Here is a 25,930-nt window from a genome sequence, read left to right as displayed (position 1 = left end):
TCCCTTTTTAAAGCCCAATGCAAGCCTGACCTTCTTCCTTGAGGCCTTTCCTGACCACGCCAGCCCCAGTGATTTTTGTCCATCCTTTCCCTTCATGCCACTTAGAGATGGGCGCCTCATTTTTATGTGTAGATCATACATTACCTTCTGCACTTAAAAGTGTCTGTCTCATGAAGGGTGTATACCTCTCTTATGTTCCTCGCTGTGCCTGGGAAACTTTTACAGCAGGAATACCTGTTAAATATGATTTTATTGCCTTTGACCAAAAGGCTTTTTGACCCAGAGCCATCAAATTAATAAGTACTTTTTACTTGAAATACTAAGTGGCACTAAGAAATCCAGCTATTACCTTTAACTTGAAAAAGAATATTCTGAATTAGAAAAGCAGGAAAGATTATACTATCCAGTAGAGATTATTCAACAAATCTACCTGAGAAGGGCAACTTAAACCGTGCCAAGAACCTAAACTTCTTTCTTCAACTCAAAATTCTTCAGACCTTCCTCTCTTCCTTATATCTCCTAATTCCCCACAAGTGTTTCAAGAGAACCTTTGATATCGCATGTTTCCTGCTGTTCTGCTCCAGGGATGTGTGAGAAAGTGCTATAGGAGGAAGTAGCTCTGGCCACTGCTTCCCACTCACCGTGCTGTCTCTCCTTCTGCATCAGCTAGCTGTTGTGGAAAGCTTGGAACCCAACAGGCATTCCCACTTGGAAGTTGATCTGAAAGAGTATTGAATTTATAAGAACATGATATGCATTCTTTTGTAGAGAGATTTACCTTTGAAACAGAAATAAATGACTCAATATGGCTTAGTTCTTGGTATGGGGGTGGTAGTGGATGGAGTCTGCTTCCATGAAGAGGAAAAATATGTGGACCAGCATCACAATATGCAATACGTTTTTGAATAATCTTTCTGATGGGGCAAACATCCCAAATTATTACTTTGTTGCTCACGTAGTAAAAGATCATGCTAAACCAAACTCGCATTAGAGACCATTGGTGATAGAGGGCGCTATTTTTTCCCAAAGATAAATTACTTAATGTCTATTGCCGCTTTAAAAAATGGGCTAATGATTTCCAACTCTATATGTCCCAGAGAAACACTGTCAGGTAAAAACAGTAAAACATGAAAAAATAATTTGAAATCATTATGTATTTTTAATGTTTAGTATTATTTATACAAAGATTTTGTGAGTTCTATCCATCTGCATATCTGAGCAGTATTGAGCAAGATGACATACTCTTCATTCTTTGTTGGCTCTACTCATGCAAGGATTCCTACTTATGTTTTATGACCTATACAAATTACTTCCCTCTCTCAGCCTCAGATTCCTCACCTGTTTAATGTGGATAACCTGTCTTATACGGTGAAGCAAGGCAATGCACCTGCCATGCTTAGCATGTGGAAGCCGGTGCTTATGATCAAAAGCAAATTAAGGCTGGGTGCGGTGGCTCACGCCTGTAATCCCAGCACTTTGGGAGGCTAAGGTGGGTGGATCACCTGAGGTCAGGAGTTCAAGACCAGCCTGGCCAACATGGTGAAACCCTGTCTCTACTAAAAATACAAAAATTTGCTGGGTGTGGTGGTGGGTGCCTGTAATCCCAGCTACTTGGTAGACTGAGGGAGGAGAATCACTTCAATCCAGGAGGCTGAGGTTGCAGTGAGCCAAGACTGTGCCATTGCACTCCAGCCTGGGCAACAAGAGCGAAGTTGCATCTCAAAAAAAAAAAAAAAAAAAAAAGCAAATTAATTTTCTCAATTCCAAATATGTGCTAAAAGTAAAGTTTGCTGTCAATTCATTTATAACCCATTACTGTGTGATAGAAAGATTACTGAGTTAGCTCTAGTTCATAGTAATTTGATAGGCAAATTACTTAATCTCTCTGGGCTTCAGATAGTTCTTTGTCTCATTTAAAATGAAGGAGCTAGATTAAATGATCTCTGAAGTAACTTCCAGTTCTAAGATTCCATGATGCAGGATTTTTTTACAATTAATTTTTAAAAAAAGTTAACATAAGAAGTATTATATGATTGACAATTTATATTTTAATTAAATATACTTCAGATTAAAATTTTATCAAGCAATGTTTAAAATACAGAATGGTATGGAAACTGATACAAGTACCTGTCATTCACTATAAGAAATAAAACTTGAGGCCAGGCGAGGTGGCTCATGCCTGTAATCCCAGCTCTTTGGGAGGCCGAGGTGGGCGGATCATTTGAGGTCAGGAGTTCAAGACCAGCCTGGCCAACACAGTGAAACCCTATCTCTACTAAAAATACAAAAAAAAAAAAAAAAAGAAAGAAAAAAAGAAAAAAATTAGCTGGGCATGGTGGTGCATGCCTGTAATCCCAACTACATGGGTGGGGGCTGAGGCAGGAGAATTGCTTGAACCAGGGAGACTGAGGTTGCAGTGAGCAGAGATCATCCCACTGCATTCCAGCCTGGGTGACAGAGTGAGACCCCGTCTCAAAAAAAAAAAAAAAAAAGAAATAAAACTTGATTCATTTTTTTAAAACAGGTTTGGAAATGCTGTGGGTGAGATTTAGTTACATTTAAAGGTGTAAAAACAAGATTGAAATCACTGCCTAAAAAAAGGAAATTACTTTGGATGCCCATTGTTTCTGGAAGAAGGGTGTTTTCATGCCTATGTGGCACTGACGTTATATTAGGTGGAGGCCAAAGTAGAGAATGAGACTCTCCTTTTTGGAACACTTCATATAACTGAAATGGAATGAATATTACCTTAGCAATACTATGTACCTAAATAAAACATGGGTTCTGAATTTGACATGCATCTCATTTGTAATATGAAGCTTTTCTTATCAATCCAGGCATGCCAGAACCACCTCTTGACACAGAATTGACCTGCCTTCAAATTCCAGTTCTTTTCCTTTCTACATGTGTGACCTTGGGCAAGTTATTTAAACCCCCCTGTGCCTCGGTTTCTGTGTAAAACAGGGCTAACCTTAGAGTTGTGTGCATATTAAATAACACCTGTAAGACTCTAAGAACAATGCCTGACACATAGTGAAAGGGAATGATCATTATCTATTATTATTCAGTTCCATAAATAATTATTGGCTGTCTACTCTGTAGTAGTCTCTGTACTAGACCCTGAAATACCTTTGGGATTTCAGCCTTTTTGTTTGTGTTTTGTCTACAAACAATGTGTTATAGACTTAGATATGAAATTCTGATAAATTCAGCAGTGCAGTCAGACTCAAATTAATCTAGAAAAAAGGCCGTTTGGAGTCAGAGGACATTTTAAATTCGGGAGAGAATATGAGATGTAAATGAAGTAGTTACTTAAGGTCTTGCCTTTAAGTTATTGAGTTACTGTGCCAGGTTTTAGAGAGTACATTTACGATGCATATTAAAACCACTTTGACATTCAAAGAGTCAAACATGCCTGATTAGACTTTCATGTCCTGTATTTATAAAAAGGTTAGTGGTGCATTTCTTCAGTGCAAATTATTTTTGGTTCTTACTAATATTTATGAATATAATAAAATCTGTACAGCATAATGTATGTGATTAATTTGTCCATATCATCAGTTTGCTTTTATTTAAGGAGATATCCCAGAAGTTGCTACATCTTGACCAGTAATTTCAGCAGTTAGAGAATAGGCAATATCTAGTTAAGGGCAATTGTACTTTAGCACTATGGGACAAAATGAGAAATGCAATCACGGCAATAATGTATTCTCTTGTAGAAATCTGTCATGGAAATGGTATAAGAAGACATGCCGTTTACAAGCAGTTTCATTGTTATGCTTTATGGTAATTCCAAGCCGGGCCTATACAACAAGCAATCAATAATGTTTGGTCTGCAAGTCGCCTTGGGTAGATATGTACACAGGGCACTAAAAGTAGGTTTAAGGTGATGAATTCAACAGAGAATCTGACCCTTTGGTCTAAGGAATCTCAGATTTGACTGGCTTTGGCACTGGCTTGACTGGTTACTTTCCGAGATTTTGGAGTTAGCCATGTATATAACAGCTGTCCTGCGGCTCTACCTATGGTGTTTTCACAGATACTGAATACTTGGTCACGAACTCCTCCTATAGCTCCTTTATTTGCATATCTTGCACCGTTCAGAAACTGAACACATAGGACACAACCCTTCCATTACCCGATATCTGCCAAGATGGAGATAATTAGGCAACTTTTCTCAAAAACTGTTGATGTAAAGGAGAAAAGTGACTAAGCCCCTTCTTAACAATAGGCAAATTGAGCTCCAGCATTTACTAAGATGGGAACCATAATACGCTGGCCGGAAATAACTCGGAAGCTCATTTTGTCCATACCCAGTTGTAGACAGTCAAGAATATAAAAATGTTCTGGATTCTCTTGTCCTTAGTACTCCTTTCTGCCTTCCCCATTTCTACAAGGCTGATGGCTTTTAAATGTTAAAACCCTCCCTAAAGGCACCCCATAAGCCCTATTACACAAGTCACATACGAACAAAAAGCGCCTAAGATAGTCCTCCATTTGGGCGCAGTCTTGCCTTCTGAGAAAGGGGACTCTGAGAATTAATGAGGGCCCAGATCTGGGATATCTGGGACAAGACTTGGGCCTTCCTGGTAAAACACGAAAACAAAACAATAAACACGGCCCCTCCCCCCTCTCCAAAAACAAAAACAAAAACTTCAAGGCCATGCCGCCGCGGCCATCAGTAGCTCCGGCTCAGAATTTGACCGTTAAAAAAAGGAAACTAGGCTGAGCTAGGGCACCTCAGATCCCGGCAGTCTGGGGCCGGGGCGAAGTTGCCGGCGTCGCGCGGCCGGGGGCGCGGGCAGGGCCGGGCGCGACTCTCCCGGGTACTTTCACCTGCTCGGCTGGCAGCGCGGGCAGCGCGGGGGCGGACCCGGCGGCGGGCGGGGCCTCTGAGCCCGGCGGGAGGAGCCGGCCTGGGCCCGCCCCACAGGAGGAGCCGCTCGCTGGCGGCTGATCCAGCGTCTCCGTGACAGGCACCCTGCTCCGCCGCCGCCGCCGCCACCGCCACCGCCACCGCCACCGCCACCGTCGCCTTTTCTTCTTCGTCCCGGGCCGTGCGTTCCACTGCTCTGGGGCCGGCGCCGCGCCCAGTCCCGCTTCGGGCCGCGAGCCCCACCGCTCCCCTCCCCGGGCAGGGGCGCCGCGCAGCCCGCTCCCGCCGCCACCTCCTCCCCTGCCGCCCTCCTAGCCGGCAGGAATTGCGCGACCACAGCGCCGCTCGCGTCGCCCGCATCAGCTCAGCCCGCTGCCGCTCGGCCCTCGGCACCGCTTCGGGTCCGGCCGCCGGGCGGCCAGGGCTCCCCCTGCCCAGCGCTCCCAGGCCCCGCCACGCGTCGCCGCGCCCAACTCCAGTCTCCCCTCCCCGGGGTCTCGCCAGCCCCTTCCTGCAGCCGCCGCCTCCGAAGGAGCGGGTCCGCCGCGGGTAACCATGCCTAGCAAAACCAAGTACAACCTTGTGGATGATGGGCACGACCTGCGGATCCCCTTGCACAACGAGGACGCCTTCCAACACGGCATCTGCTTTGAGGCCAAGGTGAGGGGGCTCCGGGGAGGGTGCTACCTGTGGTGGCGGTTGGGGGGGCATGTTTGAGCGGATGGGATGCACAGCCGTCCTGGACCCAGAGCTGGCGGGCTAGGCCGATTTGGGGGCCTTTCTCTTAGGGAGGGTGACTCTCCCTTCTGAGTCTATAATTCCGCGGGCTCCTGCCCAGAACTGCTCAAGAGCAACTGCAAAGTTTGAGCGGTATTGCCTCACCTCCCCCTTCCCACCTGCAGACTCCCCCATCCTTACCCGCCTAGGACTGGATTGAGTTACTTCCCGGATCCCTCCTCCAGAGGAGAAGTCGGCAAGTGAGCGCAGCCTGGGCACCTGGTCGTTTAGAATCGGTTTAAGGAAGCTCTGGTGTTATTTACCTGCTGGGCTCCCAGGGAGAGGTGCTTTCAGGAAGGTCTTTTAAAAGAGGAATGCGTGCTTCCTAATTGAAGAAAAGAATACAGATTTTTTTTTTTTTTTTTAAACTCCAGGTAACCGGGTCTAGGTGTCAGAGTCACTTCCTAATTGGCTAATTTGCCAGACTCCTCTGCATGTGCCAGTCACTGAAGGGAGTGGTGAAAGCTACCCATTTGCTAGTTTTGTGGCTCAATGTTAAGTTTCAGCATCTAGTAGGGAACTGTTGCTGAAGAATTTAGCAGAGATGACTGGAATTTCAGCGCTGAGGTCGGAGCTCCAGGTCCACCGTTGGGGGAGGGGTGGAGCAGAAGCCTCGGCCCTGGACCATCAGGTGTGAGCAAGGCTGACCCCCTGTGATGCACCTCCCTGAGTGAGGAGTTCTGGCTTCTGAAATTGCAGTGGCGGTTCCCACTGCCCATCACCAGGAAAGAGTGCTTTTTCTGTGGAACAGTGTTCTGCTCTTCCTTCAAGCCACTTGACCTCCTCTGTGACGTAGAGAGACCCAGGGACTTTCGGCACCTACAGTGTGCCTGTCGGTGGAAAAGTATTGTCCCTCTAAGTAGGCTGGGTCTTGCTGGTTTTGAAAACGTTGTACTTTGGATGTGGCGACAGTTTGACTCTTTGTTCTCTTTCTCTTTCATGATGGTGTACGTGCAGGCTGTTAGCATCTCACGAAAGGATCATTCCATCAGGTGTCTTCTTCCTTCAATTCACACATTTTTCGAGTATCTGACATGTGCCCAGTGTGGTCAGTTTCTTTAGATTTTTTTCTTTCTCATGTATACGGGTGAACTGGTGAAGCTCACCCTTTTTTCCCCCTGAATAACCTTATCCCAGCCATATTTGCTTGAGCTAGGAGAGCTGCCCCGCTTAGTCCCCCGAAACATTAAAAGCTGCCGTGGAATGCAGAGCTGAATTACTGGGTATGGCTGGGACAGAGTGGGGCTGCAGCCAAGATCTTATCTCAGTTCTCTCATCTCTCAGAATAGACCTGGTCGGTGGGTCTAAGATGGGATGCTTGGGTTAATTTTTGCCCAGGCCTGTTGATTTGGTGAGCAGAGGTTTTTATTTTAAAGTATGAGTTTTCATCAGGGTCATGATTTAATTTTCTTGGACATACATAAACTGGGAAATTGGCTTGTGTTTTGTTTGGTTCAGCAGTACCCTGTTTTACAAGTAAGAGGGTAAGAAGGGAGGTAAGATTTAAAGTGTTTTTAAGGCTAAGCATGGTGGCTATTGCCTGTAATTCCAGCACTTTGGGAGGCCAAAGTGGGAGGATCGCCTGAGCCCAGGAGTTAGAGACTGCAGTGAGTTATGATTGCACCACTGCACTCCACCCTGGGTGACAGAATGAGACCCTGTCTCAGATAGATAGATAGATAGATAGATAGATAGATAGATAGATAGATAGATAGATAGATAGATAGATAGATAGTGTATTTTAAGCCTTTTTATTTTATCACAGTTCAGTCCTCTGCATTTGGTCCCTAAAACCTAGTGTGCATAAGAATTATCAGGTGAGGGGGTTAACAAGTTTGAGTCTTGCCACACCCCAATTTTAATTTGATACATCTTGGGGGAGCCCAGGACTATGTATCTTTAGCGAGCATTCCAGGTGATTTAATGCAGGTGATTGTGGCCAGACTTTGAGAAATATTGGGCTTGAGGGTTGCCTCCAATTTGCTGGATCTTACTCTCCCTTTCCCAAATGTACTGTTTCTTTTCTAAGCAAATGTCTGGGGGCTGTGTGATGTAGTTCCTATAGTAACTTCCCTGGATTCACAGGCAGTGGTGGTCAGTGAAAGGAGAGGGAGCCGCAGTTGGTTCAAGCTGTTTTCCCAATGCAAATGAGAAATAGGGGACCAAGGATCCTTCTTCGAGAGAGGTGAGGCAGAGAAGAAAGGACAAGAGCATACGGTAAGGGGAGTGGTGGAACTTCTTTGGGCAAAGGCTGACTTTGAGGACCAGGTCCTAACTCCCAGATCTTTGTAATTGATGCTGCACCCTGGCACATTCAAACACCATGTTAGTCAAGACCTAAGCAGAGGTGGAAGCACGAGCTTTTCTGTCCTACATGCTCCTGGTAAGAGCCTTCTCTGGCTGTTTTCCACATCCCTGCAGAGCAGTGTCTATGCAACTGCACAATCACTGGGATTTCAGGGTTAAATCCACATCGCAGTCTTCCCTTGTTTTGGAAAAATGCAGGCTGGAAAATGCAAATGTATTATTGTTGCCTTGTCAGGTACCCTTGGAAAATGAGTGCAGCTCTTTCTCTCCCAAGGGCTGGCAGTTTTTCAGAATCAACATTGGATTGAGTGTTCCTTTGGACGTATGCCACTCATTTTCAGGGTTCTGCAGAGATTGAAAGGTGTGGGGTTAGGATCGAAGGGCATCTGGGTGGCAGAGGTTCTGTGCACTTAAAAACCCATGCATTTAGTTATCAAGTGCAATCCCAGATTTTTTTCACCTGCAGTACCTCATTTAATTCTCACTACTTCCCTAGGAGATGGGTCTCCTTATGTCTATTTTATAAACGAGGACATAGGCTCAGGGAGGTTGTTGCGTGCCTTAGTGCTCACAGTTGTGTATGACAAAGCCAAGATTTAAGCCTGGGGCTTTGACTTCAGACTCCCAAATCCAGTGCCTTTTCATTCAATAATTTTTATGGAATATTCACTCTATGTTGGCCACGGGTTTGATTCACAGCTCTCTAGTGGAGTGTTCTCAGGTTGCTGGCCTCTAGAACTCTGGTACAGGAAATTATTCAAACATTTATTTATTTATTTATTTATTTATTTATTTATTTATTTATTTATTTATTTTGAGATGGAGTTTTGCTCTTGTTGCCCAGGCTGGAGTGCAATGGCATGATCTCAGCTCATCACAACCTCTAACTCCCAGGTTCAAGTGATTCTCCTGCCTCAGCCTCCTGGGTAGCTGGGATAACAGGCATGCGCCACCATGCCCAGCTAATTTTGTATTTTTCGTAGAGATGGGGGTTTCTCCGTTTTGGTCAGGCTGGCCTCGAACTCCCGACCTCAGGTGATCTGCCTGCCTCAGCCTCCCAAATGTTGGGATTACAGGCGTGAACCACTGCGCCCGGCTCAAACTTTTAATGCTTGGCTGTTTCCAGATTTCCCTTTGGGCTGAGAGCTGCTTGCCAGGGAAACCTGCTGTCTGTGTTCAGAGTGGGTACCTGGCTTACTGACTGATGCTGGTGGGTGGGTAAATCTCACATGCCCTGAGAGCCTGTGGCTCCTTAGTACCTGCCTCCTGATCTCCCAGTATGTCTTCCTGGTGGCCAGTGCCATCAACTGACTGTCTCTCCTCTCTTGGTGAGAAAGAGACTTTTAATGCTACGGGTACAAAGGATAATAAGAGTATTAATAATAGTTATATCTTATATCTGTAGGTGATTATTGATTTGCATTGGACTTCTACACACAAAGACTTTTCCTCTTATAGAGACAGGCACAGGCACATTAGTGTTAGCTCGATTTTTCAGACCAAAAAATGGATATCAGAGAGATTAATTTGTCCAGAGTTGCAAATTGGTGTATCAGTTAATGATATTTATTGAGCACTTACTATGTGCCATGCATTATTCTAGCCTCTGCCTCACTTAATCCTCACACTCCAGGGCTTTTGACTCCAGGTCCATGGTTCTTTCACCTCCTCCAAGGCTCACTCAAACCTGAAGTATTAATAGTTGCTCCCTTTGTAGTCCTAACACTCATTGCCTAGATTGTTCCCTTATATCTGCGTATATGATACAGATGGTCAGAACTGGAAAGCACCATGGCTCATCTAGTACAACCCCCTCACCCCATCATTGTACAGATGAGGAAATTGAAGTTTGGAGGAGAAGTCATGGACCCAAGGTCCCATAGTCAGATAATAACAGAACCAGGACTTATCCCTGGTTCCCTGGCTTCAAACTGGTTTCAGTTATCCATCACTTCAAAACAAACGACCTCAAGACTCAGTAGCTTGAAACAATAACTGTTTAATTTGCTTATGAATCATGGCTCAGGAATTCAGGCAGGGCTTGGCTGGGCTGTTCTTCTGTTGCTTATGGCGTTGACTGGATCACTCACTTTGCTGCATTCATCCACAGCTAGGCTGGAATGTTCAAGAAGGCTTCACTCATATGACTGTGCCTTGGTCGTCCTTCACGTGACTATTCTCTTCACTGGCTGGCTTGGATTTCCTCACAGCATGGTGGCCCTTTTGTTTGGCAGCTGGTTTTCAGTAGGGGGTGTTCCAAGCAGGAAAGCAGAAGCTCTTAAGGTTGGGTCTTTCTGAGTTACATAGGGTCACTTCTGCCACATCCTGTTGGTCAAAACAGGCTATTAGGGAAGAGACATAAGCCCTACTTCTTGATGGGGGAATGTCAAGTTCACATTGCAAGATTGCACGTGGGATGAGAGATATTGCTGAAGCTGTTTACCACACAAAATTCTGTTTTTTCCTCTCTGCATATATCTTCTCTGGTGATATGGAATGTTCTTTGAGGACCTTGCCTCATGCCTCGGTGTATCTCCCCCTCCCAAGCCTCAACATCAGGTACAAACATAGTCACAATGAAAAATTGTCAAGTGGAAGAAATGACCAATTGTGGAAAGTCTGAAAGCAGTAAATATCATTGCTGAGTGATTTTGTGGCTTGGGAGCATTTGGTCAGATTGAAGCTGAATTCTCTGGCTATATTTCCTTCCTTGCTACCTGGCTTCATTGGTTGATGGTTTCCCTGATGTGGATTTTAGAGATTCCAGTAACCTCAGCAGGATATCTGTGGATGCCTCTTAAACATACTGCCATGAAGGCCTCCAGATGAATGACATTTGGTCACCGTAAATGGGGTATCCCTGACTCATCTGAGCCTGCATGGCATGGTACAGAGCTCTCAGAACCCATTCCACTATACACTGGGTGTTTATGTCCCCTTTCTCCCTTCTCTCCACCCAGACTAAGGGTCCTGTCTTCCAGGGTTCTGGAACAGTAGCAATTCGGATTAAGGGTCTGATGTATTTTCTGATGTCATCATTAAGGAGGAGACGTAGTTCACTTTCTTATGCTTTTCCAGATGCTTTTAAAAACACTTATCTTCTGCCCAGACTACTTTTTTTTTGGTGGGGGGCAGTGAGTTCCAAAGATACAGTACCGCTCTGAAATGACACCTATTTTATTTGTCCTTACATTGCTCTCAGGTGTCCCAGTATGTTCCTCCACACCTGGTATCTTGGGATTTGATGGACAAGTCTATTTCCACGTTAGCCGTACATTTCATGATTTTATGGCTTTCAGTCATAGTTCCTTTGCCCACAATGTCCCAGTCCTTTTTAGTGGTCAAAATCATGCAGCCACATCTAATGATGACCTTTGCCAGTTATCTATACTAATCAGACTTGACTCACTGTTTACTATTGCCTACTCATAATGCAGCTACTCCCAAGACTCAAACTTTCAGAATGCTTTCGTTGGCTATAATTACCTGCCTTCCCTTTATACCTTTGTTGCCTTGAGGATGCTCTTAGCTCCTCAGTGACCTTTTTGCTGCCCTTGTCCTGCTGTCTACCCTCCCGAGCAGCCTGGGACCATGCCCATGGCCGTTCCTTCCTGCCTTTTTGCCCTACCCTGCAAACTTGATCTTTGCTACTTTTCTTCTTCCTTTCTGTTTTTGGAAAAGACTATTTATATATTTTCTTTGGAGAATGTCTATTCTGATCCTTTGCTCGTTTAAAAGTTGGATTGGCTTTTTACTATTGAGTTCCCTCCTTTCTAATAGTTTTATTGAGATGTAGTTCACATACCATACAATTCACTAATTTAAAATGTATAATTTAGTGATTTTTAAGATATTACAGATCTGTACTACCAGCACCACAGTCAATTTTAGAACATTTTCATCACATTAAAAAGAAACACTAGGCTGGGCGCGGTGGCTCACTGCTGTAATCCCAGCACTTTGGGAGGCCAAGGCGGGTGGATCACTTGAGGTCAGGAGTTCAAGACTAGCCTGGCCATCATGGTGAAACCCCATCTCTACTAAAAATACAAAATTAGCTGGGCATGGTGGCACACACCTGTAATCCTTACCCCCTGCATCTGCCCAGACCTGAACAGCCACTAATCTACTTGCTGTCTCTAGATTTGCCTATTCTGGACATTTCATATTTATGGAATTATACAATATGTGGTCTTTTGTGTCTGACTTCTTTGCCTTAGTGTTGTGTTTCAGGGTTCATCTATAATTTATCAGTACTTAATTACTTTATATGGCTGGATAATATGTCATTGTATGGATATACCACATTTGGTTTGTTCATTCATCAGCTGAGGCACATTTAGGTTGTTTCCATTTTTCCCTCTTAAAAATAATGCTATAAACATTCATGTACAAGTTTTTGTGCAGGCATGTTTTTATTTTTATTTTTTAAAATTTATCTTGGGTAAAAGTAAAATGGCTGGGTCCCATGGTAACCATGTGTGACCATTTGTGGGACTTCCAATGTGGCTGCATTGTTTTACCTTTCCACCAGCAGTGTGTTCATATCTTCACCAATGCTTGTTGTCTGACTTTTTGATTCTAGCCATCCTCCTGGGTGTGAAGTGGGATTTCATCATAGTTTTGATTTGCATTTCCCTTTTGAACAACATAGAATATCTCCTCATTCCCTAGCAAGCAGACTCAGAGAAAAAAAAAAAAGACCATCTTTTCATGTGTTTTTTGGCCATTTATATATTTTCTTTGGAGAAATGTCTATTCTGATCCTTTGCCCATTTAAAAGTTGGATTGGCTTTTTTACTATTGAGTTGTAAGAGTTCTTTATATATTCTGGATTCAAATCCCTTATATAGATTTGCAATATTTTTACCCATTCTGTGGTCTTTTCACTTTCTTGGTATTGTCCTTTGAAACACAAAGTTTTAAATTTTGGTGAAGTCCAATTTTTTTCTTTTTCCCTCATTTTGAGATCCATCTGCCTTCCATGTCCTGTTAGTCTGCCCTTGTCCTCTTAATTATGCCCTTCACTCCCCACCCCTACCCTTGCACGGTTACATCTCCTGGGCACTGGCTTACTCCTCCCTGCCTAAGAGTATGCTATGGCCTTCCCTGTATGAAATATCTCTTCTTTCCACCTCTTTCTTTAATTAACATGTTGTCTTTCTCCTCCTTTCACAGCTAAGCCTTGTGAGAGAGTACTCCACCCTCTGCAGTATCTCAGTCTTCATTCAGTCCCTGGCTGCTTCCTTCCAACTTCTGTCCTGGCTGCTGTACTGAAATTGCTCTGCTGCCCCCTTCTCTATCCTCATCCTTTTTGACTTTTCTTCTTGAGCTGCCTGTCCTAGTCCTCCGTGGAATGCCTCATTGGGCTCTCTGTGCCTGCTTGCAGTCAGCCAGCCCCTTGCCCCTGCCCATACCTCCTTCTTTTGTGGCTGTGCTACCTCCTCCCTTTGCCCTCTACTGTGAGTGCTCCATTCCCTCTCCTTTGGATTCTGTCTACTCCCACTCTTCTGTTACGCAGGCTGCTGGCTCTCTACTTCAGTCCAGACTCCACATCTTTATGTGCAGCTTCCTGCTGGCCATCTGTACCTGAATGTGTTGCTGTCCCTATCACTCAACAAGCTGGAAATCAAATTTCTCTTCTGACTTCATTGTCTTTTAACGACCCCACCATCCTCTTGGGCACATGGGCCTGACACTTTAAAGTACTCCTTGTATTCTTTGATTTAACAGCCAACTCAAATTTGCTGTTTACTGGGTACCTATGATGTCCAGGCTCTACTCTCCTGTACCCCACATCAAGTCAGGTGCCAAATCATCTTGAATGTTCCCAGTGACATCAATCCACGCACCCTGGCTGGTCCATCACCCGTTCAGATGCTCCACCCCCTCCCCTGTTATCAGGGCCATCAATAACCTTCTGAAGGCCTCCAGTGCCCCACTTGTTCTCTGATCCCCCTCATCCCTTAAACTTTTGCCCTATCAATTTTCTTGAAATGGTTATCCTCCCACTCAAAAACATGAAAAGTTTCTATACCTACTATATTAGAACCAAAATTCTTAGTATGATATTCAAGGCTGTTTTTGAACAATTCCCTTTAATCACCCTGGGCTTCAACCCAACTGTAGTACCCACCATTCCCTTAACCCTCACTGCAGTTTCCCACCCAGTTCACAAGTCACTCCGTGAAGTGGATGTTACCAGTCCCACCTGCTTTGTATTAGAGCTGCTTGCCCTGTCCAATTTTCATCCCTACATTGTCATTGTCAGGGTCCATGTCACTCTGCCCCCATGTCTTCCACAGCCCTGAGTACAGTGCCTTGCACATAGAAAATGTATTTTGAATGAAAGAGATGCTCCCTATAAGATGGCCAGGACCCTCCTGGGTCACCCAATGGTGAGAGGTGCCTTAATTGACTCTACACTCCTCCCCACCATTTCTCTTGCTTTAGTCTAGTAACTTCCGGTTCCCAGTGGCTTGAGGGACCCCCCAGCATGGCCTCTTTCTGATAATCCCAATCTCACACAGTGCTGATTCCTTCCAATGAAAATACCAAGTAAGCATTTTTTTTCCTGAATTAAATAAAATTCCATTGATGGATGTCCAATGGAATTAGAATCTGAATATAGAACATATGGCCAATTTCAGGAGTAGGTAATTGTCATTTCTCAATTGTCATTTATGTAAGAAACATTTTCAACTTGTTTTCTCATTAATGAATTGATGTCTTTTTTTTTTTTCCTAATTCGTGGTTTATTTTCTGTAATTTGCTACTTTGCAATTTTTATGACATGAATTTGGTTGGTAGCATAGCATGGCATGAATTCAGGAGCCAAACTGTGTTTGGGTTCAAATCCTGGCTCTATCCCTCACTTGCTACTTGACTTTGTGTGAGTTATGTAGCATCTTTCCTTTAGCGTTCTCATTTGTAAAAAGAGGATACAAATATCTCATACTTTGTAGGGTTAATGGGAGGATTGAATCAGTAGTACCTGTAAATGGCCTAGCACCGTGCATGACACAGAGTTGGCTGCTGTTTTTATTATTGTTATTAAGTCCTACAAGTTACAATTTAGTTTCATCTGTGCATGGTTTTAATCTATAGAATATTCAGACACTCTGTTCTTTTATAAGTCAGAGGCCTAGTCATGTATTATCTTCATTATACATGCCTGCTTAAAAAATCTAGCTGCAGCTACTCTGATTCCTAAAGTTGCAAATCAGACAGCGTGACTACTTTGTGGGCTTAAAATAGCTGTCAGCCTCTTTGGGAAGGAATAAAAAGGGGTTAACTAGGTTCTGGTGCATGCCACCATCACATTTGTTCCAGCCCTTTAATCCTTGTCAGGATTAAAAATCACAGAATCTTAAGTACGGTATTGTCTGTCTTCACTTGTCTTTCTCTGAATTTCTTGGATAAATATTTCTTTAAGCAGAGGTAATCTAAGCAGAAGGAATCTTCTATCATGGGATTAATTAATACCTTGTGATGCTTACATTTCCCTTTACAATTTTTATGTTCGGCATCATGTTTCCTTTTAAGCACTGGAGCAGTTGGCTTTAAAAGTTATTTAAAATGGCACTTCCAGCAAGTTCAGTGCCCAGAGGGTGCTGGAACACTTTAGAATTCCTACTCCGTTAGTTAGAAAACTAACCCCTGTTAGTTTTCTCTAGTGAGGCTTCTGTGTCTTACCCCTTTATGGTCCATCCATGAGAACTGAGGAGAGTGGCTACCCCCATTTATTCTTGAAACGAAGTGCTTTCCAGGGGGAACTTGTTTAAATGAGCAGCGTTGAGTATTGAATAAGACCTGGGAATCCCTACCAAGGGGCCTGCCCTTGGGAGTAAGGGGGTGACCAAGAAGGGAGCACTCCCCTAACCCCACAGCACCCTGTAACATTCTGAATTCCCTTAGCATGTGAGTGTGTTGGGGAGAGAGAAAGGAGACAGGGAGGAGAACATGAGAAGTGCTGTTTGCATGCTTGCAGAATTATCATGCATCCCATGTTCTGTGCTGTTCTTCCCTGCTAGTTCTATGTGTGCATTGCTTGTCTCCTTAATTAGGCTACAAGCACCTCAGAGGTCAAGGGGACTCCCTAACTTACTTGCCTCATGCTAGCCACATCATAGAAAGATAACATTATAATTACTGTCATTTAGAAAGCGCTTACTGTGTTCCAGGCACTGTGCCAAGCTCTTTCTATGAAACGATTAATTTAATTCTCCCAACAACCATGCTAGTTAAGGTATTATCATTATTTGTATCTTATAGATGGAGAAGCCAAGGCATAGAGAGGCAGAGTAACTTGCTCATGGTCTACATCTAGTAGTGGATAGATCCCAGAGTCAAACACAGGTAGTGTGGCTCAGGGTGTCTCCATTGTTAACTCTTGTGCTGTATGTCATTCAAAATACCAAGAGCTAATGTTTATCAAGTGCTCACTGTGTTCTGTGCATTGTTCTAAGCATTTTACATGTATTAACTAATTTAATCTTTACAGTGGCCCCTATCCCATGGGGATAGGTTTTATTGTTCCAGTTTTTCAGAGGAGGGTCTTTTAGGTTGGATTGAATAGGCAAATGGTCTGTTAAAGATGATCTTAGTCCTTTCCATTGTGGCTATGTCCGGGACCCAGGTCTGCTGTTCTGTGCCATTGGGCAACGGGTCACCTGTAAAGACTTTTCTGGACCATGTTGATGTTGTCCAGATAAAGAAATGAGGCATCAGTGAGTAGGTGGAAGTGCTGGAGAATGGGAAGGAGAGGAGCTCTGGGAGGCCCTTCCTGGAGGGTGTTATTCTTGGCTGGGCTCTTGCCTGTGCATTTCCTGTCCAGTGTGGCATTTCACTCCTTTCAATGTGCATGCCCTCTTCCTTGCCTTTCCCAGCTTTTTTTTTTTTTTTTCCTTTTGAGATGGGATTTTACTCTGTTGCCCAGGCTGGAATACAGTGGCATGATCATGACTCATTGCAGCCTTGACCTCCTGGGGCTCAGGTGATCCTCCCAGCTCAGCCTTTCAAGTAGCTGGGACTACAGGCATGTGCCACCATGCCTGGCTAAGTTTCATATCTATCTATATGTATATATATATATATTTTTTTTTTTTGTAGAGATGGGTTTTCACCATGTTGCTCAGACTGGTCTGGAACTCCTAGGCTCAAGTGATCTGCCCGCCTCAGCCTCCCAAAGTGCTGGAATTACAGGTGTGAGCCACTGTGCCTGGCCCCACTTCTATTTTTTTCCTTTATTCCGTTTTTGAAAAACCTTTTATTTTAAGCTCAGGGGCACATGTGCAGTTTGTTGCATAGGTAAACTTGAGTCATGGGGGTTTGTTGTACAGATTATTTCATCACTCAGGTATTAAACCTAGGACTCATTAGTTCTTTTTCCTGATCCTCTCCCTCTTCCCAACCTCTACCCTCTGAAAGGCCACAGTGTGTGGTGTTCCCCTCTATGTGTCCATGTGTTCTCATCATTTAGCTCCCACTTATAAGTGAGAACATGCAGTATTTGTTTTTTTTTTTGTTCCTGCATTAGTTTGCTAAGGATAATGGCTTCCAGCTCCATCTATGTCCCTGCAAAGGACATGAGCTCATTCTTTTTCATGGCTGCATAGTATTCCATGATGCATATGTACCACATTAGCTAGTCTATCTATCATTGATAGGCATGTAGGATGCTTCTTTGTCTTCACTGTTGTGAATAATGCTGCAATGAACATACACATGCATGTGTCTTTATAATAGAATGATTTATATTTCTTTAGGTACATACCCAGTAATGGGATTGCTGGGTCAAATGTATTTCTGTCTTTAGGTCTTTGAGGAATCGCCACACTGTTTTCCACAATGGCTGAACTAATTTATACTCCCACCAACAGTCTATAAGGGTTCCTTTTTCTTTACAACCTTGCCAACATCTGTAATTTTTTGACTTTTTAGTAATACCCCTTTTGACTGGTGTTAGATGGTATCTCATTGTGGTTTTGATTTGCATTTCTCTAATGATCAGTGATGTTGAGCTTTTTTTGCATATGTTTATTGGCGCACCTCTATTTCTGAGGACAAGTTCTCTCCACTCAGAGGCCCCACGGTGTCTCTGGTAGAGTACAAAACGCTGAAAAGGTCATTCCCAGAGATGTTGCCTTTTGGATTGGAAATCTCAGTCCACCATGCACAATGGAAAAGCTCCTTGGTTGTGTCCTTTTTTTCTATCTTGACTGTAAACTCTTTGCTTTTTCTTTTGGTTTCTTTGGGTGGGAAGAAGCACTCATGTAGAAGCATTTTATTGTTCTGCGGAGAGGAAAATTCATGTCTCCTGTGGGCCAAGTGACAGATAACATATTATCTTGCGTCCATGCTATTTTCCATAAACACACATAGCCTCCACTGTAACTACATTTTCAAATTGGCAATTTTTTTATTTGGAGACAGGGTCTCACTATATTGCCCAGTCTGGTCTCGAACTCCTGGGCTCAAGCAATCCTCCTGCCCTGGCCTCCCAAAGTGCTAGGATTACAGGTGTGAGCCACTGTGCCTGGCCTCAAATTGGCTCTTTAATGTGGCTAGATTTCTTAAATTTGGCAGCCCAGGTTAAACAGACTATATTCTGGGCACCTGTATCCAAAATATGATTGAAATTTTACCTTTCCTCAAAGTCACGTAAATGCATTTTTTTCCTCCTCCAGATAAGCATTTTGCAGCTTCCACAGATGAAGGAAATCACCTGCAAATTCCTTTGATTAATTACAGCAGGTGTTTTCAGGCTTTGGAGTAATCAGAATCACCTGAAAACTAATAAAAATACAGAGGCACAGGCTTATTGAAGTAGCATAGGGCCTGAGTGTCTTTACCAAGTTTTCCACCATGTGATTCTGATGAACACTTCAGTTTGAGACCCACGGCATTAGAGCACTGGTTCTTAAACTCAGCTGCTCATTGGAATCTCTGTGGAATTATAAAAACAAAATAATAGCTAAGTATTCCTAGTGATTTTGATTCGGTTATTATGCAGTGCAACCTGGGCATTGTGATTTTTCTATCTTCTGTTTCTTTGCTGAGACTTTTGACTTTTTAATTGGTTTCAAGCATATTCGTAATTGCTTGTTGAAGCATTCTTAGGACTGCTTTAAGACCCATGTCAGGTAATTCTAATATTATCTGTCATCTTGGCATTGGCTTCTGTTGATTGTCTTTTCTCATTCATGTTGAGATTTTCTTGGTTCTTGGAGTGATGAATGATTTTTGATTGAAACCTGGACATTTTGGATATTATGTTATGAGCTTTGGATCTTATTTAGATCTCCTGTTCTAGCAGGAGAGCCTCACTACTCTCAGGTGGTGGTAGAAGTCTAGGTTATCCACTAGGCCTCAGCTGATACCACCCTGGTTGGAAAGGGCAGGGGCACCTCATTACTGATTCCACATGACAACCACTAATGCTGGCCTTAGTACCACTGGGGTGGTGGCAAAAGTTCAAGGTCTCCACTTGGTCTCCTCTGACACCCCAGCAAGGAGGTGGAGGAGACCTTGTGTTGCCAGGTGAGGTGGATGTTCCAGCTTCCCATTTGGTGTTGCCACTATCAGGAGGGAGGTAAGACTGGAACATCTTTATTACAGCCTGATGAGGCAGAAGTCCAGTTTCCCCACTCAGTTGATGAGATTGGGCCACAGTTTTTTTCTCTTCTCTTTTTCTTCTTTTTTGAGACAGGGTCTCACCCTGTCACCTGTGCTGGAGTGCAGTGGCATGATCATGGCTCACTGAAGCCTCAACCTCCCAGGCTCAAGTGATATTCCTGCCTCAGCCTCCCTGGTAGCTGAGACTACAGGTGGCCTGGCTAAATTTTGGATTTTTTGTAGGGTTTTGCCATGTTGCTCAGGCTGGTCTGGAACTCCTGGGCTCAAGTGATCCACCTGCTTCAGACTCCCAAAGTGCTAGATTACAGATGTGAGCCTCTGTACCCAGCCCATAGTGTTTTCTGTGGTATTTTTCTGGAGTGGAACTGTTGTTGTTGAAAAATTTTTATTGTCATACTGTGCTGCCCCTTTCCTGGTCATTTGGTTAGAGAGAACAGGCTTTCTTGGGACCTTTTTTGTTTTGTCTGTGTCTATTGGTGTTTCCAGGTCTCCAGCTTCTCCAGCAACCAGTCTGGGAGATGTGAGGCAAAAAGAAAATGCAGGGAACTTGCTGCTATGCCATCTCTTGGGTGCTGAGGTCCCCAGCTTGTCTGTCTTCTCTCCATCTTTCAGATTCTTCTCCTGCTTGTTTTATGTATAATGTCTGGAGTTTTTAGTTCTATTTCAGAGGAATAGGGGAAGGTATATCTAGTTCATTTTTGTGGAAGTGGGAATTCTCCATATTGGGAGCCTCCCCAGATAATTCTAATCAAATCAAATCAAGCAGGAAAATTTAAGAATCATAGGGTGAAAACACTGGAGCAGGCAAAGGAAGTTTCAATGGGAAGACCAAGAACAACTGGGGTCCTCCCCAAGTGGTAGTCTTTATGAATCACTGTGTACTCCCTCATAAATTCTTATTTCACTAATATCCACTTTCCTCCCCTGGGTTTGTTGCATTCTCCTTAGATTTCTTTCTTCATATAGCCCTTTCCGAGTCTGACTCCTGTTCCCTGAATTTGCATTCCTAAATGCAGATGTAGAAATGGATCCAGTCTATAGGAAGCATTTATTGTGCATCTACCATATTTGGGACACAGTGCTTAGTGTTGAAGGCCAGAGAGAGATGAGACAAGATGGTGACTTGAAGGATGTCAGCCTCACTGGGAAGATACTGACACGTGGAAAGATAGGCACATTATATTATTAGGTATTAATCACATACTATGTGCTGGGCATTCTGCTTGGTGTTTTATAAACTTTCTGATTTAATTCTTCCAACTGTGCTGCCAGATGGGTGCTATTTTTCCTTTTTTATAGTTGCTGCTACTGAGGGTCTGTCAAATCAAGTGACTTGCCCAAGTTCACTTCATATCCAATTCTGGACAAAAATGAGCTCAAGGCTTTGGTGCTGAAATGAGGTCTTGCTTTTCACATGCAGCCATGTTCCACTGAGCTTTCTGTAGAGCATACTCATGGGTGCTGCTGCGATGGGGCAGAGCTCATCCATTTTCCTGGACCCAGAACAACTTTTGGAGGCAGCTGTTAGTGGACTAGTCTGTGGCTTTGGAAGGGGTATTTCAGGGGTTTTAAATGATGATTCTTGAGGTTTTAAAACATCCTTAGCAGCTCTATGGAGAGTGGTGGAGGGGGCAATAATAGGCCTGGAGAGAATGTCTAGGAAGCTCATCCTGTACTGCAGGCACGAGGTGGTAGTGGTCGGAGCTAGGGATATTAGACAACAACTTCCTTTGTGTTTCCAGGCTTTTGTTAATATTTATCCGCTGTATATCTGTTATTTCTGTCTTCTATACCCTTCCTTGCCCACCCTGAGTAGCTTTCCCTGGCTGGTGAGATCCTTAAAGAAGCACTGTATCTGACTTGCTTTTGAATTTCCAGAGCTTAGCACAGTGCCTGACACCTTATAGGTGTGCCATTGGTCTTGAATGAATGAATCAATGCATGAAGTTGATGACAGTCTGGGTACACTGCTTCACTCTTCACCACATTTACTGGGGTGCCTTGGCCAGGAGTGGGATCTCCAACATGGCTTTTACCCACTGTAGTGATTTTGCTTCCCCTGCCCAGCCGAACTGTCATCTGAGTCATGTTGGTTATATTTCACTAAACAATTTTATGTAGAGAATCTGATGTTTAATGACTTTCCCCTCCCAGCCATTCCCTTGACAGGATGGTAAAGAGGTTTATGGTGTGGGTCTCATTTTTCTTTTACTAAAGTTGAACTAGCTTGTGGCCTGAAGCTGGCTTTGTAGTTGTAGGCATAGGATGCGTACAACAACTCCACGCTCTTCTTGTGAGGGTTAGCTCAGCAAATACTAGTTTCTCACCTTCGTCCAACTGTACCTGTGTGCTTCCTTGTATTGCCACAGCACCATTTGACTTATAGTAGTGTTATTTGTGTACCTAGCATAGGGCCCCAAAAGGTGGTTGAACTTTTGTATTTTCTGCAGCACTGACAGAGGGCCTGGTATATAGTAGCCATTCAGTAAAGACACACAGGGGTGGATGAATTCAGCAAGAGTTTGGTGTGTTAGAGTGAGGCTGACATCCCTTGAATGCTATGGATGTCCAGTAGCTCGTGACAGTGATGCCCCTTAGTGAGTCTTTATTTCCTCTTTCCAACGTAGCTTTAAGTTGTTTTCTGTTAAAAATATGTCTGAAGCATACACTTGAGGCTGCTGACTCACCTCTTCTAGGGCAGTCTGAATGCATTGGATGTGCCACGTGGGAGGGAGGCAGCCACCTCCCCATTCTCATTTATACTTTTTTCACTTTACACTAATTTGTCTACTCTTTATTCAGCATGGAAGCTGGGGTCTGAGAGACTGGAATGTGGCCTGGGAGAGTTCAGGACGAGCTGCAATGCCAATCCCATCCTTTGTTGGATCCATGGACTTGAACTAGTCAACTTTCATCTCTTTGTACTTCAGTCCCCCTCATCTGTAAAATAACAGAGCTGATTTAGAACCTAAATCTCAGAGGTGATCTCTGAGGTCTCTTCCAACTCCAGCACTCCATGATTCTATATTTGATTCTTCCCATGTATTCTGCAGACCATCCCCCTTTACCCAGTGAAGTCACATCCCAATTACTTAATGCCCATGTACTGGTTGACAGATCAATTAAAGCAAACAGCCAGAACACAGCCAGACTGCACAGCATTCCACATGCTCCTGGACTGTGTAAAGTGCCCTCTCTCTTTGAGGTGTGGGAGGAGGAAACTGGTGATCTCTGTCTTCCCTTAGTTGTTCATCAATATGTTGTTCAAATGTAACTACACATAAGTGCAGGATTTATCCATTATTTGTCTTACGTTCTCAAATATTTATACCTTTTGCTGCTCTGTGAAAAAAAATCCTTTAAAGTCTAGTCATCAATTTTACCCTATTGCAGCCAAAAGAGAAGTATTTTGAAAAGCATCAGAACTCTATAGGGTCAAATTCTGCAGAAAGGCAAAGGATAAAAAAGACTTAGTTATGATCTTGGATTTCTGTAGAAATTCAAGCAGGAAGAGGCCGATATGTGCTTGAGAGCCCCAGGGGTTGTCCCAGAAGCCAGGGTCTTGGGCTTAAAAGCTGGCATTGTTGCTGACTGTTTGAGGGCTAACACTTAACCTTGCTGCCTCAGAAACCTAATTTCATGTAACAGTACTTTGCAACCCTGCTGCACCATAGGATCACCTGAGGAACTTATAAAACATGGATACCCACTGCCCCTAGGGATTCTTATTTCACATGTTCAGGCTGGGTTCCTATCATCATTGTAATTTTAAAAGCTCCCAGGTGATTTTGCCATGTGCAGCCATAAGAACTGCTGATGTGTACACAGAATAAGGACATTTGTGAGCAGAACTGGCTTGTTCAGATTATCGAGCCTGATTTATGAGGCCAGAATTTCTTTTTATGGATTGACAATGAGGAACCTAATTGAAAAGAGTTACTGGATATACTTGGGGATACAAAACCAGCACTTATCTCCCTGCAGGTAGGAGGGTGGTGGTGAGGAGGGGGACAGATCTCCATCAGAAGGGTATTTGGGAATGTTTAATGGCAGCAGGCCAAGACGGTTTGAGGTGTGCCCCCAAACAATGGTGATGATTTCCTCTTTGAGGCCAGATTATTCAGTCTGTAGGTCAAAGGCCTCCTCATGCTACTAAGCATTTGGCTGGACACTGCTAGCTGTGTGTCCAGACTGTGTGTGTGTGTCCAGGGCTGAGCAGCACCTCCTTCCCCTTCCTGTGGTAACGTCTTTACGAATTATGAATTTGTGAATACATACAATCTGGAGACTGATACCTCTTTTGGTATCAGGGATTTTCTCTCTCTCTTGCCATTCTCCTTCCTCTTCATCTCTCTTCTACTCCTTGTGTATTTTGTGTCTCAGACCTGGAATCAATCATTTCTCCAGGAAGACCTGGTATCTTTTAATGCAAAATTGTATTTCAAGACCGTTATCTTGGCACCAGGGATGCTAATTTTTATTGAGTTGGCCATTGTCTATAGGTCTTTTTTGGTGAACAGAGCTGGGAAACTACACATAAGGAAAGAGCAAGGATGAATGTGATAGATGTAAACATACTTGCGTGTTCATACTGATATTTCCAATATCTTAACTACTTCTGTATTTCATCTGATCTTTTGTCCACACTGAGAATTCTGGTTTTCAAATACATAGGGAATAACAGAATCCAATATTCCATAATTACTCACTTGCTTTATCCTACACTACACAATTAGGAATCTCAGAATAGTAGTACAAACACCAGCACCAATTATGATTACTGAAAACAGTCCAAAACCTTTTAAAAAATATGTCATCTGTATCCTTCACCATCTTTTAAAATGGTTATACTGTATTATTGTGATACTCTGAATAATGGTCCCTCAAAAAGTATTCATGTCTTAATCTCTGGAATCTGTGAACATTACTTTACATGACAAAGACTTTGTATATGTGATTAAGTTTAGGATCTTGAGATGGTGAGATTATCCTGGATTATCTGGGTGGGCTTTAAATATAGTCACAGTTGTCCTTACAAGAGGGAGGGAGGGGGAGATTACACACAGAAGAGGAAAAGACAGTGTAACCACAGAGGCAGATATTGGAGTGATGTGGCCACAGCCAAGGAAGGCTGGCAGCCTCCAGCAGCTGGAAGAGGCAAGGAATAGATTCTCCTCTAGAGCCTCTGGAGGCCGTGCAGCCTGCCAACACCTTGATTTAGGCCCAGTGAAACTGACTTCGGACTTCTGTTCACCATCGTTATGAAAAAACAAATTTCTGTTGTCTTAAGCCTGTAGCTTTGTCATAATTTGTTATAGCAGCCCTAGTTAACTAATACAATCATATAGTCATTACGCATTGTAATATTTCCTTTTTAACCCTCATTTAGTTTTAATTCTTCAATAATTACATATTTAATACTTACTACCAAAACTTACATTCTTGTTTCTAGTCACTTTGATTATCCAAAGTTCTTCTCTAGTATCCTTAGGAAAAGCTTATGGAAACAATATTCCCTGATTTTTTTTTTCTGAATGTTGATAACATTTTATCTATGCTTTTTGTATGCGAAAGGTCAAAACTGCTGAATATTAAATCTGTGGTTGACATTTTTTAAAAATCTTAAGTGTTATTCCATCTACTTCTGGCATAAAGCTTGTTGTAAATCCGATCTAATTTTTCTTTTCCTTATAATTTGTATATAGTTAAAATTAGATGCTGCCTAAATTATCTTCTGTAAAAAAAAAAAAAGTCTGGGAATTTTACTAGAGTATATGTTGATATTATTCTGAGTCAGTATTCTCAGGTAAACAATATGTTCTTTCAATATCAGTTTTCAAATAGTTTTTTTCCAGGAAAGTTTTCACAGACTAATGTTTTTAGAATTATATTCCTTGCTTTGGTTTTGTTCTTCCGGAACCACTCTTATCCATATGTTGGTTCTCGTTTGCCTATCTTCGATGTTTGTCACTTTCAAATCCCTTTGATCTCTTTCCTATTATTTCTTTTTAATTAAAAAATTTCCCTAAGTTTCAGGCATTTTTTAGGTTTATTTTTTCTTATATTTCTTCTAGTTTAGTTTTTATTTCTAAAATAGTTTTCTTTTTTTACTTTGCTTTCTTGAGTTTTGTCACTTTATTTCTGAATTTTTCTAATTCTAATTTATGTTATTCTTTCATGCCTTGCATAATTTAAAGTATTTTTAGCTTATTTAAAAATATGTCTTTTTGGCATGCTTTCACTATCACATATTTCTAAGGATGTTATTTTGTTCCTTATTCTCTCTTTTTTTATAGAAATGTTTATGGATTTGACCTTGTTACTTTTCTGTTG

The 25,930-nt window shown here is 42.9% G+C and overlaps 1 protein-coding gene across 2 annotated transcripts in view; it reads left to right on the top strand.

The window, feature by feature from the left end:
• The first annotated feature begins 4,929 nt into the window (after nucleotides 1-4,929).
• NOS1AP (nitric oxide synthase 1 adaptor protein) overlaps nucleotides 4,930-25,930 on the top strand; it is a 320,296-nt gene continuing 299,295 nt past the window's right edge. For both annotated transcript variants that reach the window (XM_004027787.5, XM_019025884.4), the window contains exon 1: nucleotides 4,930-5,536. In XM_004027787.5, the coding sequence (XP_004027836.2) occupies nucleotides 5,432-5,536 (105 nt within the window). In that variant the 5' untranslated portion in view covers nucleotides 4,930-5,431. The remainder of the gene's footprint in view (nucleotides 5,537-25,930) is intronic.

This window comes from Gorilla gorilla, chromosome 1, assembly GCF_029281585.2.
Source record: "Gorilla gorilla gorilla isolate KB3781 chromosome 1, NHGRI_mGorGor1-v2.1_pri, whole genome shotgun sequence".
Taxonomy (NCBI): Eukaryota; Metazoa; Chordata; class Mammalia; order Primates; family Hominidae; genus Gorilla; species Gorilla gorilla.
The sequence above is the reverse complement of the archived record's forward strand: the minus strand, read 5'-3'. Positions and strand labels throughout refer to the sequence as shown.